Below are 18256 nucleotides of genomic sequence, written 5' to 3'. Positions count from 1 at the left end.
CCATAGATGCTGCCAGACCTGCTGAGTGGTTCCAGCATTTCTTGTTTTTATTTCAGATTTCCAGCATCCACAGTATTTTGCTTTTAGACTTAGTAATAATGCTGGCCAGGATAAGTTAAGCTAGCCCACTAATATGGATAATGTGAGACACTTTGTTTTATATATTATGAGAAGCATTATACAAGAAAATAAAAGTCAGGAATTACTACTTTGTTCAGTCATATGTAATCTACAAAGTAAATCAACTTCTTGATTTTTCACTGACCTCATCCCACCAGGGTGTTCATCACTGCATCTCTTTGGTGATCAGAGAAACAGAGAGTCACGTCAACTTGCTTTGTTGAATGAAAACTTTCTTTAATCCACTGAATTTATATATTTTTTTAAAAAGACATTTAACTAAGAACAGCTAAAAGGATAACTTTGCTGGCAGCTTAGGATGGCCACCTAATTTGCAACACTGTCTCCTACAGTGCAAGGTCTGTGAGGAGGGAGGCAAAATGTCTGCTCATTCCATGCAAGAGCCAAGACCAAGGAAGTTTGAGAGAGCTATCTGTTGTTTTCATTCGTTCATGGGGTGTGGGCATCACTGACTAGGCCAGCATTTATTTGCCCATCCCCAATTACCCTCGAGAAGGTGATGGTGAGCCGCCTTCTTGAGCTGCTGCAGTCAATGTGGGGAGGTACCCCACAGTGCTGTTAGGAAGGGAGCTCCACGATTTTGACCCAGTGACAGTGAACGAACGGCGATAATAGTTCCAAGTCAGGATGGGGTGTGTGGCTTGGAGGGGAACTTGAAGGCGGTGATGTTCCCATGCAACTGCTGCCCTTGTCCTTCGAGGTGGTAGAGGTCGCGGGTTTGGAAGGTGTTGTCGAAGGAGCCTTGGTGAATTGCTGTAGTGCATCTTGTACATGGTACACACTGCTGCCACTGTGTGTCGGTGGTGGAGGGAGTGAATATTTGTGGATGGGGTGCTAATCAAGCAGGCTGCTTTGTCCTGGATGGTGTTGAGCTTCTTGAGTGTTGTTGGAGCTGCACTCATCCAGGCAAGTGGAGAGTATTCCATCACACTCCTGATTTGTGCCTTGTGGTGGTAGACATGTTTTGGGGAGTCAGGAGGTGAGTTACTCGCTGCAGGATTCCTAGCTTCTGATGGTAATGCCATTGAATGTCAATGGGGAGATGATTGTATTCTCTCTTGTTGGAGAAGGTTATTACCTGGCACTTGTAGAGCATGAATGTTACTTGCCATTTATCAGCCCAAGCCTGAATGTTGTCCAGGTTTGCTGCAGTATCTGAGGAGTCATGAATGGTGCTGAACATTGTGCAACCATCAGTGAACATCCCCACTTCTGACCTTATGATTGAAGGAAGGTCACTGATGAAGCAACTGAAGATGGTTGGGCCAAGGACGCTACTGGGGAACTCCTGCAGTGATGTCCAGGGGCAGAGATGATTGACCTCCAACAACCATCTTCCTTTGTGCTAGGTCTGACTCCAACCAAAGAGTTTTCCCCGATTCTTATTGTCTCCAGTTTTGCTAAGGTTCCTTGATGCCACACTCGGTCAAATGCTGCCTTGATGTCAAAGGCAGTCACTCTCACCTCACCTCTCGGGTTCAGCTCTTTTGTGCATGTTTTGACAAGGCTGTAATGAGGTCAGGAGCTCAGGACCCAAACTGAGCATCAGTGAGCAGGTTATCGCTAAGCTTGATAGCACTGTCGATGACTCCTTCCATCACCTTACTGATGACCGAGAGTACTGATGGGACAGCAAATAGCTGGGTTGGACTTGTCCTGCTTTTTGTGTACAGGCCATACCTGGGCAATTTTCCACATTGTCGGGTAGATGACAGTGTTGTAGCTGTACTGGAACAGCTTGGCTCGGGGCGCAGCAAGTTCTGGAGTACAAGTATTCAGTGCTATTGCTGGAACGTTGTCAGCGCCCAGAGCCTTTGCAGTATCCAGTGCCTTCAGCCGTTTCTTTATATCACATGGAGTGAATCAAATTGGCTAAAGACTGGCATCTGTGATGCTGGGGACTTCAGGAGGAGGCCGAAATGGATCATCCACTCGCCACTTCTGACTGAAGATTGTTGCAAATGCTTCAGCCTTATCTTTTGCACTGACATGCATTGAAGATGAGGATATTTGTGGAGCCACCTCCTCCAGTTAGTTGTTTAATTGTCCACCACCAGTCAGGACTGGATGTGGCAGGACTGCAGAGTTTAGATCTGATCCGTTGGTTGTAAGGTTGCTTAGCTCTGTCTATCACATGCTTACGCTGTTTGGCATGCAGGTAGTCCTGTGTTGCAGCTTCACCAGGTTGACACCTCATTTTTAGGTATGCCTGGTGCTGCTCCTGGCATGCCCTCCTGCACTCTTCATTGAACCAGTGATGATCCACTGGCTTGATGGCAATGGTAGAGTGGGGAATATGCTGGGTCGTGAGGTTACAGATTGTGATCGAGTACAATTCTGCTGCTGCTGATGGCCCACAGCATCTCATGGATGCCCAATCTTGAGTTGCCAGATCTATTCAAAATCTATCCCACTCAGCCTGGTGATGGTGCCACACAACACAATGGAGGATTTCCACAATGTGAAAACGGGACTTCGTCTCCACAAGGACTGCGCGGTGGTCATTCCTACCGATACTGTCATGGACAGATGCATCTGCGACAGGCAGATTGGTGAGGACGAGGTTAAGTATGTTTTTCCCTCTGGTTGGTTCCCTCACCACCTGCTGCAGACCCAGTCTTGCAGATATATCCTTTAGGACTTAGCTAGATCGGTCAGTCGTGGTACTACCAAGCGACTCTTTGTGATGAACATTGAAGTCCCCCACCCAGAGTACGCTCTGCGTCTTTGCCACCCTCAGTGCTTCCTCCAAGTGGTGTTCAACATGGAGGAGTACTGATTCATCAGCTGAGGTGGGGGGGGGGGGGGGGCGGGGGGCGCGGTTGCTGGTGCGGTAGGTGGTAATCAGCAGGAGGTTTCCTTGCCCATGTTTGACCTGATGCCATGAGACTTTATGGGGTCCAGAGTTGAGGACTCCAGGGCAACTCCTTCTCGACTGTATACCACTGTGCCGCCGCCTCTGCTGGATCTGAGCTGCCAGTGAGATAGGACATACCCAGGGATGGTGGTGCTGGTGTCTGGGACATTATCTGGAAGGTACGATTCTGTGACTATGACTACGTCAGTCTGTTGCTTGCGTAGTCTGTGGGACAGCTCTCCCAATTTTTGAGAAAGCCTCCAGGTGTTAGTAAGGACTTTGCAGGGTCAACAGGGCTGAGTTTGCCGTTGTCGTTTCCAGTGCCTAAGTCGATGCTGAGTGGTCCGTCTGGTTTCATTCCTTATTGACTTTGTAGCGGTTTGATACAACTGAGTGGCTTGCTAGACCATTTCAGAGGGCAATTCAGAGTCAACCACATTGCTGTGGGTCTGGAGTCACATATAGGCCAGACCAGGCAAGGTCAGCAGATTTTCCTCCCTAAAGGACATTAGTGAACCAGATGGCTTTTTATGACAATCGACAATGGTACCATGGTCATCACCAGACTAGTTTTTAATTCCAGATTTATTGTTCTTTTAGCAAGAGAGAAATACTGCTAACTGCTGTGTTTGAATCATTGAGTGACTGTCATGTGACAAGCCCTCTCCCCATCTGTCATTTTAAGCTTGTGTCTTTCTGCAGCAGAGAGAGAAGCTTCTGGACTCTGACACGTACTCTCGAGACCCACAGCAATGTGGCTGACTCTTAAATGCCCTCTGAAATGGCCTAGCAAGCCACTCAGTTGTATTAAACTGCAACAAAGCATAAGAAAAGGAACGAAACTGGACGAACCACCCGGCATCGACTTAGGCACTGGAAACGACAACAGAAAACCCTATTTAAATTTGTACCTTTTTATGTTGTGCAGTATGAATGTGCAAAGCACAGTTTGTGTGGCCTACGAGCCTTGCTAATCTGCCCCATTAGCCCAGATAATTCCATTTCTATTTTTGCTGAATTAATTGCTGATTTATTCTGCTTGAATTTTGGTGGTCTGGAGGCTTGTTACGGATGGGGCAAAATCAGTTCAGCAACTGGTATATCCAAGGGCAGCTCCTGCAATTAATAGGCAGGCAGATGCCCTGCTTTGCCAATTAGGAGATTTTAAAAAGGGCTTTTTAAAAAAAATACAATTGCCTCATTGGTGTGTTGATGTTGGATCTATCCACCAAAATGTATTAGTACCTTCAGTCTGAGATAATGAATTAATGGAAACATTCCAATGTTTGCTGGCCAACCTCCCATCTTACACTCTCAAACTTAAGCTTGTCTAAAACTCTGCCGCTCATAGTCTATCTCAAACCAAGTCCTACTTACCTAAGATGCGGGCAGCAGTTTTGTGTGGCCTCAAGTTTATCGAGGGTAGAATGTGGGAGACCAGCCAGCAGCACATTGGAACAGTCAAGTCTAGAGGTAACAAAGGCATGAGTGAGCATACTGGCAGATGACGACCTGAGACAGGGTTGAAGTTGGGCAATGTTACAGAGGTGGAAATAGGTGGTCTTAGCGATGGTGCGAATATGTGGTCAGAAGCTCATCTCGGGGTAAAATATGACACCAAGGTTACGAAGAGATTGGTTTAGTCTCAGATTGTGGGCAGATAAACACCAGCTGGTCCATCAAGCCGGTCCTATCTTGGCATAAGGACATTCTGAAGGGGGAGGGTGAACTGTCAGCGGTCGTGGTTCACACTGGTACCAACGACATAAGTAGAAAGATGGATGATGTCCTGCAACAAGAATTTAGGGAGCTAGGTAGCAGATTAAAAAACAGGACTTCAAAGATTTTAATCTCTGGATTACTCCCGGTGCCACTTGCTAGTGAGTATAGGAATAGGAGAATAGAGCAGATGAACGTGTGGCTGAAGAGATGGCGCAGGAGGGAGAGCTTTAGATCCCTAGATCACTGGATCTGTTTCTGATGAAGGTGGGATCTGTACAAGTTGGACGGGTTGCACCTGAACCAGAACAGGACCAACATCCTTGCTGGGAAGTTTGCTAGTACTGTTGGGGTGGGTTTAAACTAATTTGGCAGGGGGATGGGATACGGAGTGGAGGTACAGTAGGGGGTGATGCACAGTCAAATATAGAAGAGAAACTAAGTCAGTCTGGAGGGCAGAGCAAATATTGACCTGTTAAGACACAAGTGAATAATGCAAGACTGGATTGCGTCTATTTTAATGCAAGGAATCTTACTAGTAAGGCAGATGAATTGAGGGTGTTGATTAACACATGGGAATATGATACTATTGCTATCACAGAGACATGGAATTTCCCATTTGGGACCACAGTGGCAATCTGTGTGTGGAGGCGGAAGACATAGGTGAGGTTTTAAATGATTACTTTTCATCCATGTTCACTATGGAGAAGGACAATGTAGATGTAGAGATCAGGGAGGGGGATTGTGATATATGTGAACAAATTAGCATTAAAAGGGAGGAAGTATTAGCTGTTTTAGCAGGCTTAAAAGTGGATAAATCCCCAGGCCAAGATGAGATGTAACCCAGGCTGTTATGTGAGGCAAGGGAGGAAATAGCAGGGGCTCAGACACAAATTTTCAAATCCTCTCTGGCCACAGGAGAGGTACCAGAGGACTGGAGGACAGCGAGTGTGGTACCATTATTCAAGAAGAGTAGCAGAGATAAACCAAGTAATAACAGGCCAGTGAATCTAACATCAGTGGTCGGGAAATTATTGGAAAAAATTCTGAGGGACAGGATTAATCTCCACTTGGAGAGGCAGGGATTAATCAAGGATAATCAAGCATGGTTTTGTCAGGGGGAGATCACGTCTAACAAACTTGATTGAATTTTTCGAGGAGGTGACTAGATGTGTAGATGAGGGTAAAGCAGTTGATGTAGTCTACATGGACTTCACTAAGGCTTTTGATAAGGTCCCACATGGGAGATTGGTTAAGAAGGTAAGAGCCCATCTGATCCAGGGCAATTTGACAAATTGGATCCGAAATTGGCTTAGTGGCAGGAGGCAGAGGGTGATGGTCGAGGGTTGCTTTTGCGAATGGAAGCCTGTGACCAGTGGTGTACCGCAGGGATCGGTGCTGGGATCCTTGCTGTTTGTAGCATACATTAATGATTTACACATGAATGTAGGAAGTATGATCAGTAAGTTCGCAGATGGCACGAAAATTGGTGGTGTCTTAAATAGTGAGGAGGAAAGCCTTAGATTACAGGACGATATAGATGGGCTGGTAAGATAGGCGGAGCAGTGGCAAATGGAATTTAATCCTGAGAAGCGTGAGGCCATGGATTTTGGGAGGACTAACAAGGCAAGGGAATATACAATGGATGGTAGGACTTTGGTGTACTTATCTATAGATCACTGAAGGCAACAACACAGTTAGATAAGGCGTTTAGGAAGGCATATGGGATAATTGTCTTTATTAGCCAAGGTACAGAATACAAGAGCAGGGAGGTTATGATGGAGCTGTATAAAACGCTAGTTAGGCCACAGCTGGAGTACTGTGTACAGTTCTGGTCACCACACTATAGGAAGGATGTGATTGCAATGGAGAGGGTGCAGAGGAGATTCACCAGGATGTTACCTGGGATGGAGCATTTCAGTTATGAAGAGAGACTGGTTAGGCTGGGGTTGTTTTCCTTGGAGCAGAGAAGGCTGAGGGGGGACCTGATTGAGGTATACAAAATTATGAAGTGCATTGATAGGATAGATAGGAAGAAACGTTTTCCCTTAGCGGAGGGGTCAATAACCAGGGGGCATAGATTTAAGGTAAGGGGCAGGAGATTTAGAGGGGATTTGAGGCAACATTTTTTCACTCAGAGGGTGGTTGGAAATCTGGAGCACACTGCCTGAAGGGGTAGTAGAGGCAGGAACCCTCACAACATTTAAGAAGTATTTAGATGAGCAGTTGAAATGCCGCAGCATACAAGGCTACGGGCCAAGTGCTGGAAAATGGGATTAGAATAGATAGGTGCTTGATGGCCGACTCAGACACAATGGGCCGAAGGGCCTGTTTCTGTGTCATATGACTCTATGACTCTATAATGCAAATGCTGCACAGCATCACCTCATGTTTCAGTCCCACCTATGCTGGAAGAAACACAAAATAATTGTAGGTCATTTTACAAAACAAAAAACAAGAAATTCAGTGTTTCTTGCTCTCCTTCCCAAAACAAACAAATAAGGTAGTTGTGGTTGTTGAAGGCCAATTGTCTCAACCCCAGGACATCGCTGCAGGAGATCAGGAGATCTCAAGGTAGTGTCTTAGGGTCACCCATCTTCAGCTGCTTCATCAATGAACTTCCCTCTAACAAAAGCTCAGAAGTGGGAATATCGCTGATGATTGCACAGTGTCCAGTACCACTCGTGAATCCTCAGATACTGAAGCAGTCCATATCCACATGTTGCATGACCTGGACAACATTCAAACTTGGGCTGATCAATGGTAAGTAATTGCCTGGTACTTGTGTGGTATGAATATGACCATCTCCAATGGGAGAATCTAACCATCTCCCCTTGACATTCGACAACATTACTATCACTGAATCCCCCACCATCAGCATTCTGGTGATTACCATTGACCAGAATCTTAACTGGACCAGCCAGAACTTGCATTTATATTGTGTCTTACTAAGATAGAAAAAGTCCCACAGTACCTTAGATTAGGGGCTGTGTTCAAGAAAAGAAAATGAAAAAAAAAAGGATGGCATGGAATTGCATGGTGAGAACTCATTTCATGATTTTAGAGAAAAAAAGGGAGGTTAGAGATGTAATAGTGGTTGGAGAGGGTGAATGTGTTCATTATTAAAACTGAGTTCCTCATTGATCTACAATACATGATAACATAGAATATACAGATTGATCAATACTGGCCCATCAGCCATATATCCAAAAAGCACAGCACCCTCTACAGGGCAGCTGGGACCTGTGCGAAGAAGACAAGCAACTGTGTATTCCCTTAACCTATTAGACTGAAGAATCGTTAATGATCAGCAGAGTCTGAATCAGGAAGTGTTAGTTAGAATATTTAATTCAATGTCAGATACAGAAAGTGAAATACAGAAAAACTGGTCTGACAGAGAGATATAACAGAAAGAAAAAGTTAAAGAAAAATGTTCTTTTAAATGTTCAACAGTAATTAAACCTGAAGAGCTGAGACCCCTTAATTTTCAGTGTCAGAGAAGTTGTACTTGAAAGGCAGCAACTAAGACTTACAATGCCATTAAAAAGGGTATTTAGACTAGAGAGTGTCTGCCAAGGCTCAGTTGGGAGCACTCTCGCCTCTGGGTTATAAGGTTCTGGGTTCAAGTCCTACTCCAGAGAAAATTCAAAGCTGACACACCAGTGCAGGACTGAGGGAGTACTGCACTGTCAGAGGTGCCATCATTCAGATGAGATGTTAAACCGAGGCCTGATCTGCCTGCTTGGGTGGATGTAAAAGATCCTGTGGCACTACATCAAAGAAGAGCAGTTGAGTTATCCCTGGTGTCCTGGCCAATATTTGTCCCTCAAATCAACATCACAAAAACAGATTATCTGGTCATTGTCACATTGTTGTTTGTGGGCATTTGCTGTGCACAAAAAGGTGTGAGGCACTCACGTCGTTACTGTACGTGGCGCAGCTCTGGCCCACACCCTTCTCCTGTGCCGTGGCGGTCACCTGAGCTATCCTGCTTTATCCGGAGTTCAAAACTGGATTGGGTTCGCAGGAACACGATGTTCAAACCTCTGGATAAAAGGGTGAAAAAACATACCCAACGTTGCCCTCATCCTGATGGCCACTTTTGTGTGCAGCTGCATCAAGCTGTGCATGGAACCCCAGTACGCAAACATCAAGTGTCACTACGTGCTGAGGTTCTATCTGTTCCCGGTGTTGCAAAGGATGAGTCTGGTCACATTGCCGCGGAACGTTCCATTCAGTTTGACCGTGCCTTACCACCTATCCTTCGTGGAAAAGTCTGTGTGTAAAAACACCTTTGACCACCAATCCATCAGGCAGTGGTCTGCACGGAATGTCCTTAAGGCCCTGCAGGAAAAGGAGATGGTGGATCCTGTCGGATGGTTCCCCAAGCAGACTACCAAAGTCATTTGGCGGAATGCCTCATCACCAGAACTTTCAAACAAGCACCAAGACATAGCTTGGCTGGTGGTGAGAAAAGCCCTCCCTGTCAGATCCTTCCTGTATGCTTGGAATCTCACCGCCTCCGCACACTGCCCTCGAGGTGGCTGTGGTGAAGAGACTGTTGCCCACCTCCTTCTGGAATGTGCCTCTGCAAAGCAAGTCTAGAAAGAGATGCAGTAGTTATTGTCGAGGTTCATCTCGAACAGCTCCGTAACAGGACTCTGCTCTACAGGCTGTTCCCAGGGACGCACACCAAGATAAACATAAACTTTTGCTGGAGGACCATCAACTCGGTGAAGGACGCACTTTGCTCTACCTGAGATTTGCTGGTCTTCCAGAGAAAAGAGTTGTCCACGACCGAGTGTTGCAGACTGGCACATTCCAAGGTCCAGGACTATGTGCTGAGGGACGCACTAAAGCTTGGGGCAGCCGCTGCAAAGGCTTAATGGGGAAAGGCCACTGTGTAAGATCCTCCCGCCATAGTACACCGAGGGGCTGGAACCAGTCAAATCTCCCTCAGGATGTATGCACCAAAATGATTTTTACTATGTAATGCCAATGTACATTGCATTTAAAATGGAATGGCAAGAATTGTGAGGCACTTCATGTTTTTTTGTATTGAAGAAATCTGATCTCTATTTCCGAAATGTGAAATTTGAAATGTTTTGAATGTGTTTTTGCAAATTTTTAAGAATAAAGTATATTTTGGGGGGAAAAAAGTTTGCTGTGCACAAATTGGCTACTGCATTTCCTGTATTACAACAATGACTACACTTCAAAAGTATTGGCTGTAAAGCACTTTGAGACATTGGGTGGTCATGAAAAGCACTATATAAATGGAAGTCTTTCCTTGGAATGAACAAGTGCTAACATTTTTTGGCTAGTTTAGTCCACATCTATGAAGTTAAGTACAGCAGCTTCAGCTGTTCAATGTATTTGAATGATGAGTCTGGCAGCAACATGCCAGTTTCAGGAAGCTTTTGGAGAAGCGTCGCATCTCTGACAGCAACTTCCGGATTTCCATGTTTAACTGTGCAGTCACCAGAGTTGCTGTCCAATTTGCACACAAAAGCTAACAGTGCTCACCATTAATTTTACAGAAAAATCTGGCCTATCAATTCTGCACCAATTATTTACAGTAAATACCATATTATTGTATTTTATGTTCCTGAATGGAATGTTATTGAAAATATTAATGAAGAAACCCATGGAAATGCAATATATTTAAATAGAGCTCTGCAATAGTGTGATAATTCACTACTATTGTCAACTACAAACACAAGGTTAAAACAAGTTCAAATGTAATCTATGCAACCCACTGCACTTTTCAAAAGTGATGAATAATCTCTGCAATTCATGAAGCCCTAATCACTAGAGTTTCAATAGTTAAAATATTAAAGTTTAGTTTAAAAAGTGTCCTTTAAAAGTTTTATTTCACAAAAAATACATAGTGTTACAATACAGCTGGAGATGACATTTTTCCCCCAAAAAGGTTTCTTTTGTAGAAATTGAACGTTGTTTTGTTTTACAAAAACAACGCCATATTCAGAGGATCCAACTAATTATAATACCTTTCAACTGTGCCCTTGCTCAAAATAATTAAAGGCCATCAAAGCCAATTACAGCCTGATCTATTTAGAACTAACCTTCTTTCATTAAACTGTCAGTAGTAACTCCTCTGCAGTTTTGCATAAAAGAGCACTGCAAAAATATGATGGTCTGTTAATTGGAAAAGGCTAGAGATTCCCATAAATTAAGCGAAGAACTAAAGAACCGAGTTTATTCTGATGGAGAACAAGGAATCTCCAAGGTTATGTGAATGAACACTACAGAAAATCTTACAAATTCTTATTCCTTCAATTCTTTGGTTACAACTCCAATGGATAACTTATCAACCAACCAAAAATCTACATGGTTAGCAATCTACGATCTAAATAGACATAAAAGTTAAATTCAAGCTACTTTGCTGTAATTCAATAGAATGCAAAATATATGCAAAAAACAATAAGAAGTCTAATTGCACTGAATTCAAAAAAACATTTTTGACATATGCAACTGTGGACTTCTGTTCAATTTTTAATAATAAATATTTAATAATCGAGCTGGAATATGTGGAACGTCAAGCACATATTGGCCTGGATTTTGGAGTCGTAATGGTGGCAGAACTGTCAGCATTTATCATCATTACAATGGTGAAACTGACAACACTTCTGGCGTCCATGCATGCGCAGTCAAACACGGAAATCCAGAAATTGCTGTCGCTGATTCCGTGTTCCTCCCAAGGGTACGCAGTTGAAGCTCCCACAGATGGAAAGCTTCTGAAATCACTTGAATTGACGTGAACATCTACTTTGACACTATTAATTGCGCCATAAAAACCCTTGAAAAAGAGTTATGCCTTGTTATATGAGGTGTAACTGGGTTTTAAACATCATACTAAGATCATAATTACTGTTGAATAACCTCTCTGGCCCTGCAAAACTAATTTTATATTTATGGAATATTAAATTTCACCACTATGATAAAAAAAGGTTCCACATATTTAAAATAATAAAAACATTTATTTCACTGTTGGTAAAATGAATAAAATGTGAAAGATAATCAGAGCTTTTTACTTTCTGGTTTGCTGTATTGAGAATTCTTCAATGTGATTAGTTGCTTAGCCTGCTGGCAATGAGAAGCCACAAATTTACCATAGACTAAACTGTTTTTTTGTTTAAAAAGGACTTACATTTTCTTTATGAAACATGTCCAAACTATTACAAAAGAAATTATAACATTTTCAAGTTACTTTTCTTCAAAGAAGCTATAGCCAAACAGTCCAGGACAAAGGCAGATGATAGATCACGAGGAATAAAAGACACTCATGGGAGAGTGACATGGAGAAGGCTGGTAATCAGAGACATACAGATTCAATACAAAGAAAGGGGTACAAAGAAAGCCTACGAAAAGGTAGAAGATTTAATATACTGAAAATAGTGGGACAGGAAGGTCTGTGCAAAAATTAAGTGAGAATAAAGAGGATCTGTATCAAAGAGCGAGAACAGGGGCAGTGGCAGAGAAAGGACGATGGCAGGAGCAAACAGAAAGAGTGGAGAACCAATGTTCCCTCTAAGCTGTGCAGCAATCCAGAGGGTACCACACAGGGAACAAATGGGCAGCACAGTAGAAGCAAATTAGAGGAAACAGTGGAGGTGAGGGGGGGGAAGGGGGAAGAGAATGGATTGTGAGGGGGGAGCAAACGGTGGGGGGGGGGAGGAAACGGTGGGGGGGGGAGGAAACGGTGGGGGGGGGGAGCAAACGGTGGGGGGGGGGAGCAAACGGTGGGGGGGGGGAGCAAACGGTGGGGGGGGGAGCAAACGGTGGGGGGGGAGCAAACGGTGGGGGGGGGGAGCAAACGGTGGGGGGGGGGAGCAAACGGTGGGGGGGGGAGCAAACGGTGGGGGGGGGAGCAAACGGTGGGGGGGGGAGCAAACGGTGGGGGGGGGAGCAAACGGTGGGGGGGGGAGCAAACGGTGGGGGGGGGAGCAAACGGTGGGGGGGGGAGCAAACGGTGGGGGGGGAGCAAACGGTGGGGGGGGGGAGCAAACGGTGGGGGGGGAGCAAACGGTGGGGGGGGAGCAAACGGTGGGGGGGGAGCAAACGGTGGGGGGGGGCAAACTGTGGGGGGGGGCAAACTGTGGGGGGGGGCAAACTGTGGGGGGGGGCAAACTGTGGGGGGGGCAAACGGTGGGGGGGGGCAAACGGTGGGGGGGGGCAAACTGTGGAGGGGGGCAAACTGTGGAGGGGGGCAAACGGTGGGGGGGGGCAAACGGTGGGGGGGGCAAACGGTGGGGGGGGCAAACGGTGGGGGGGGCAAACGGTGGGGGGGGCAAACGGTGGGGGGGGCAAACGGTGGGGGGGGCAAACGGTGGGGGGGGCAAACTGTGGGGGGGGCAAACTGTGGGGGGGGCAAACTGTGGGGGGGGGCAAACTGTGGGGGGGGGCAAACTGTGGGGGGGGGCAAACTGTGGGGGGGGGCAAACTGTGGGGGGGGCAAACTGTGGGGGGGGGCAAACTGTGGTGGGGGCCGAACGGTGGGGGGGGGGGGGGGAAGAATGGTGGGGAGGAATCTGATGGGAGAAACTGATAGACACTCTCAGGCAGCAACACAAAAAACGTCCACCAACAGACAAAAAAAGGGGCCACTTGCACCAACAGAGGGGTCAGTAATTCAGAGAGACAGGCAATTTGCACTAAAAAATGAAACACTCGCAGAGTTTTTGGGATTGAGAGAAGTGGACACACAAATGCGTAGAGGGAGGGCACATTTAAAGAGAGAGAGAAAAAACATCTACAAAAGAGAACTCACACAAACAACAATAAAAAAAATTTAAAAACAGCTAAAGAGGAGACGAGAAAGAGGACACACGCAGAGATAGCGGAAGAACGCTGACAGGCAGACAAAAAGGGCACACAGTGGGACAAGCACAGCTGAGAGTGAATACTTTTCATTGAATGAGCGAAGAACACACGCAGATAAAATTGGGGGTGGCAGATGCAGAGAGATCTGCAGTCAAAGAGGAGCAAGAATATCGAACACAGAGGTAGAAGCGGCGCAGATAGAGCAAAATACAGCGATCTACACAGGAAAGAGACAGATACGTTGCCTTTAGCTGAAGTTATGCTGCTGATCCTCTTACCCCAGGACGATGAGTTCTCCGTATTTCACGGGATCCTTCGTGGGCGCACTGTGATCTTCTTGACTTGGTGAAAACATGAGTGGCGCTCGGTTTCCGTCTCGCCAACGTTCACCGCTCAGCACTGCTTGTCTGTATCCACAAGCACACCATGAGTTTCGCCGTTTTATGGGTTTGTATTGTTTTGGTTGTGGAGGGGTGTTTTGTTTTGTCCCACCCCCTTCCTTTTACAGCTCCTCCAGGTTCCCGATCCACAGAGCGCGTTCCTTACTGCCAACCGATCGACTGTTTCCTGCATCGAGAAAGAACCAGGAGAAAAAAACGGTCAACAATCAGATTAGTCAGCTGGCCGAGGGGGAGGGGAGGAGTCTACCAACAACTGCACACCCAAGAGGTAACTCCGCGGACACTAGCACAACAACAAAGACCTCTCACATTACCATTCAGCTCAATTACGTGCACGTAATATCCATTCACACAGTCCATTGAGATTTTACATAAGAAATGCACGATTTAGAGATGTAAAATTTGAAAGGAAGGTTATCCATTGTGTTTGACCCACCCCCCAACTATTTCTTTTTGCTGGGTTCCCAGTCTGAGAGTGTTATGTAAACAGAATAGACGGAGCTGCCGCGTGAAGTGTTTGGAAGGGGTTGGGATTGGAGCGCGAGCTGCGGAACAAGACAATTCAAATAACGAACAGCCGCGCGAGTTAGTGTGGTCAGTGTCCGGCTCCGGAGTCTGGGAAGGGGTGCGGCTGCAGCTGTCGACTCCATCCGTTCCGAGCTGCATGGAAAGGCAGCCTCTGCTAAACTGGTTTGTGCCCGATTGCTCATGTCAGATGTCGGTGCTCTGCCCCTACCCTGCCACTGACTGTCGCCTGCTACTTGTTACTGATGGTCAAAGGTAGCATAGATTTAATGTGTTAACGGAAAAGCTTGAGTGCTCTCTCTATTGAACCTCGGTCCCGGAATCATACTGGTACTGCCAGCTTCAGCGATAACAATGACTTCGCTGTTTCAATGTGTCTCTCTTCCCTCCCCCAAAAAGGCATGTTAGTAAAGCCACAGAAAGCACAATGTAACAGCTGTGATACGTGAAACTCTGTTCATTCTTATTTAACGTTTATATTAGGGTGATTTGGTACTTGTTAAACACATCCTCCATACACACCACCGATTAATAGGTTTAATGAGTATAATAAGTGATATGGGAGCAGTCCACATTAAAAACACTATGGAATTATCTTTACAAAAAGGAATTGCAAAACCATTTTAAACCATGTGTTCAAAATTGGGAGCGATGAGAAAAACTATATTGTTAATGTATATATTTTGTATTCGAAGTGAAGCTTCAGCTGTTGCCAAACCACAAGAAATAATGCTCAATTTGTCAGTCATATCTACTATCCGTCACGTATATTACATGATTTTTTTAAAACAAAGCATTTTGTACGTGAATTGCAGAAAAATTTACCAGACTGCATCGATGTAATGTTACACCAAATCTAGACTTTTTAAATAAAAATTGAGAAGTCAATGGTGAAAACAGTGACAGGGATAACTTAAATAGTGATTAAGTGACATTAGCTATTGGGTTTTAAAAGGCTGCAGGAGGAAGGGAATACTGAGGAAATTAAGGAGTTCCAAAGTTTCCAGTCTAAAATTTTCTTTTATTGCATGATTATTGCCAAATGACTAGAATTGAGGGGAGGTGGGGATGGGAGAGGGAAATGGGATTAATGTAGGATTAGTATAAATGGGTGGTTGATGGTCGACACGGACTCGGTGGCCTGAAGGGCCTGTTTCGGAGCTGTATCTCTCTCTATGACTCTTAAGATGCTCAAATGGAGTAGACTGTTTACACCCAAATTTCTGCTTTGCTCAGGGCAGGGTACCAAGAGAAACCAGGCAAACGGAAAGGAAATCCAAGTTGCAGACATACCTCTACAGGCAAATGATGAGCAGCCCAGCATCCAGCCCGCCGTTTCATGGTTGTTGAAGTGGAGATAATGCTGCTTTATTTTTTCTTTCATGGGATGTGGGTGTGGCTGGCAATGCCAGCATTTGTTGCCCATCCCGAATTGTCATTGACAACTGAATGTCATGCTAGGCCACTTCAGAGGGCAGTTAAGAGTCAACCACAGCAAAGTGGGTCTGGAGTCACATGTAGGTCAGACCAGAACAGCAGATTTCCTTCCCTAAAGCACATTAGTGAACCAGATGGGTTTTTACAACAATCGACAACGGTTTCATAATCACCATTAGACTTTTTTTTTTAAATTCCAGATTTTTATTATTTGAATTCGAATTTCACCCATGTCCCCAGATCATTAGCCTAGGCGTCTGGATTACTAGTCCAGTGACATTACCACTATGCCGCTGCCTCCCCTACCTGTTGCATGAGGTGGGTGGGAGGAGGCTGGACCTCTGTATTCCATTGTACCATTCCCATGGTTCAACACTAGGAGGTGCAAGGAGACACAGCTGATTGTTACTGTCACTGCATGTGACAGTCCTATGCTGTAAGCTAGCTGCAGTTATTTTTGCAGCAGATGGCACACCCCTGAATCTGCCTCTTCCCTGATCCATGTTTCCCATGATCATTGTCAGGTAGACATGTTAGGGTCTGAAGAATGGTGACATCTTGGCTGGTGACATCAATCAAGAAGCTTTGGTTCTTGATCGTCTTGCTATGCCTTCTTTCATATCAATGCAATTGAAAGATTAACATGGTGCAATTGGGCTGCTTCCAAGGAATTTCTTACTCAGATAAAATAGAACAATGAATCGTCACACTGGTAGAAAAAGGGATGGTCTTTTAAACTTGTGAAGGTATGATGTTTGGGTATGTAGAAGCAGCCCATTGGTGCATCTGACCTGGGACTGCTGAATGCTGTACCTAGCTACAAAGAGGAATGGACATAACTGCTTAACTTATGGCCATTTTTGCAGAAAACTTAAATACCAACTAAAAAGTGGGACTGCAAAAAAGGCAATTATCTTGGTGTCGCAATTATCCTGAAATTTCAGTGTTTTCATTTCAGTTACACAAATGATAGTAATTACATTATCCTTTTCGTACATCATCTTCAGGGCAAGAGTTATTAATACAATATTCTTTATCAGCAGCTCAGTCTTTTCAAACCAGCCTTATTTTAAAGTCTAATAGTTTTCCTTTCCAATCATGATCATTTTGCAAGATAAACTGAAATGACATTTGGAATCTATTTGGGGAAAAAACTATACAGAATACTCTGGTGCACAAATGTTACTGGAAAAAGTGGTGACCCCACTGCTCTTACAACAGGGTTTTCTAAATTATTAGCTTCAAAATAATATGTGTCTGAAATTCTCTTATTTTGGTGGAAAGTTAACAGGTTTAAAATAAATGACTCAAAGTTTAGTTTAGAGATACAGCACTGAAACAGGCCCTTCGGCCCACCGAGTCTGTGCCGACCATCAACCACCCATTTATACTAATCTTACACTAATTCCATATTCCTACCACATCCCCACCTGTCCCTATATTTCCCTACCACCTACCTATACTAGGGACAATTTATAATGGCCAATTTACCTATCAACCTGCAAGTCTTTTGCATGTGGGAGGAAACCGGAGCACCCGGAGGAAACCCACGCAGACACAGGGAGAACTTGCAAACTCCACACAGGCAGTACCCAGAATTGAACCCGGGTCACTGGAGCTGTGAGGCAGCAGTGCTAACCACTGCACCGCTGCTAAAACGTAGTTGTTTCCACCCTTAGTCATTTACCTATCGATATTCTTGGCCTCACTATCTTGTTTCGCATCAAGGTAAACTCCAACATCATCTTTCACACCAAACATTTATTTTCCCATAAAGAATGTTTAGTTCTCTTAAATCCCAAACTCATTTAAGAAATGAATACAGCTCGATAATCTGTATGGGCTGTTCCTGCACTTCTCTTGGATTCAAGGACATGATACAAGAAAAAAGCTTATCCCTTGATGGGTGATCTCTTCCTCATCTATAGCTTTCAATCTCTGTCGCTGATGCAACCTTTCTTTACTTCCTCTATTTTATCAATATAACTATGATCAGAGCCTCTTTGCTCTTCCTAAGCTCTAAATATTCCGTTCTATATGCTCTGCCCTACAGTATTGAAACCTTTGCAGTTTCCAGCTCCAGTGCATTCTTTCCAGGACATTCAAGCTTGGATTTTCTCCAAACATTATCAAGGCAGCTGGATGAGCAAAATTGGTGAACTCACCCCACAGGAAAAGGTTTTCTCCCCAACAACGAACTGATGGTTGGAATGGTCAGTGCTTCAATCTAATACAAAGCTGGGGTAATTTCAGTCTTGCATGTCATTTCCTACAGTTCTAGTGTGTACAGCGTCAGATATTAATTACACTCATTTTGAAATTGGTCTCCAAG

General features: G+C 44.8%; 1 protein-coding gene across 7 annotated transcripts in view; it reads right to left on the bottom strand.

Annotated features, from left to right (window-relative positions):
- The window catches only part of LOC137373803 (E3 ubiquitin-protein ligase pellino homolog 2), a 416880-nt gene that overhangs the window by 313462 nt on the left and 85162 nt on the right, over nucleotides 1–18256 (bottom strand). For 6 of the 7 annotated variants that reach the window (XR_010975700.1, XR_010975701.1, XM_068039205.1 and 3 more), the window contains 2 exons: nucleotides 13840–14128; nucleotides 4376–4465 (listed from right to left, as the gene is read on the bottom strand). Coding sequence is in view for 5 of the 7 variants with exons in the window: in XM_068039205.1 (XP_067895306.1) it covers nucleotides 4376–4465; nucleotides 13840–13916 (167 nt within the window). In the remaining 2 variants the exon portion in view is untranslated. The remainder of the gene's footprint in view (nucleotides 1–4375; nucleotides 4466–13839; nucleotides 14129–18256) is intronic. The other variant, XM_068039207.1, reaches the window with a different exon arrangement.

This window comes from Heterodontus francisci, chromosome 9 (assembly GCF_036365525.1).
Source record: "Heterodontus francisci isolate sHetFra1 chromosome 9, sHetFra1.hap1, whole genome shotgun sequence".
Classification (NCBI taxonomy): Eukaryota; Metazoa; Chordata; class Chondrichthyes; order Heterodontiformes; family Heterodontidae; genus Heterodontus; species Heterodontus francisci.
The sequence above is the reverse complement of the archived record's forward strand: the minus strand, read 5'-3'. Positions and strand labels throughout refer to the sequence as shown.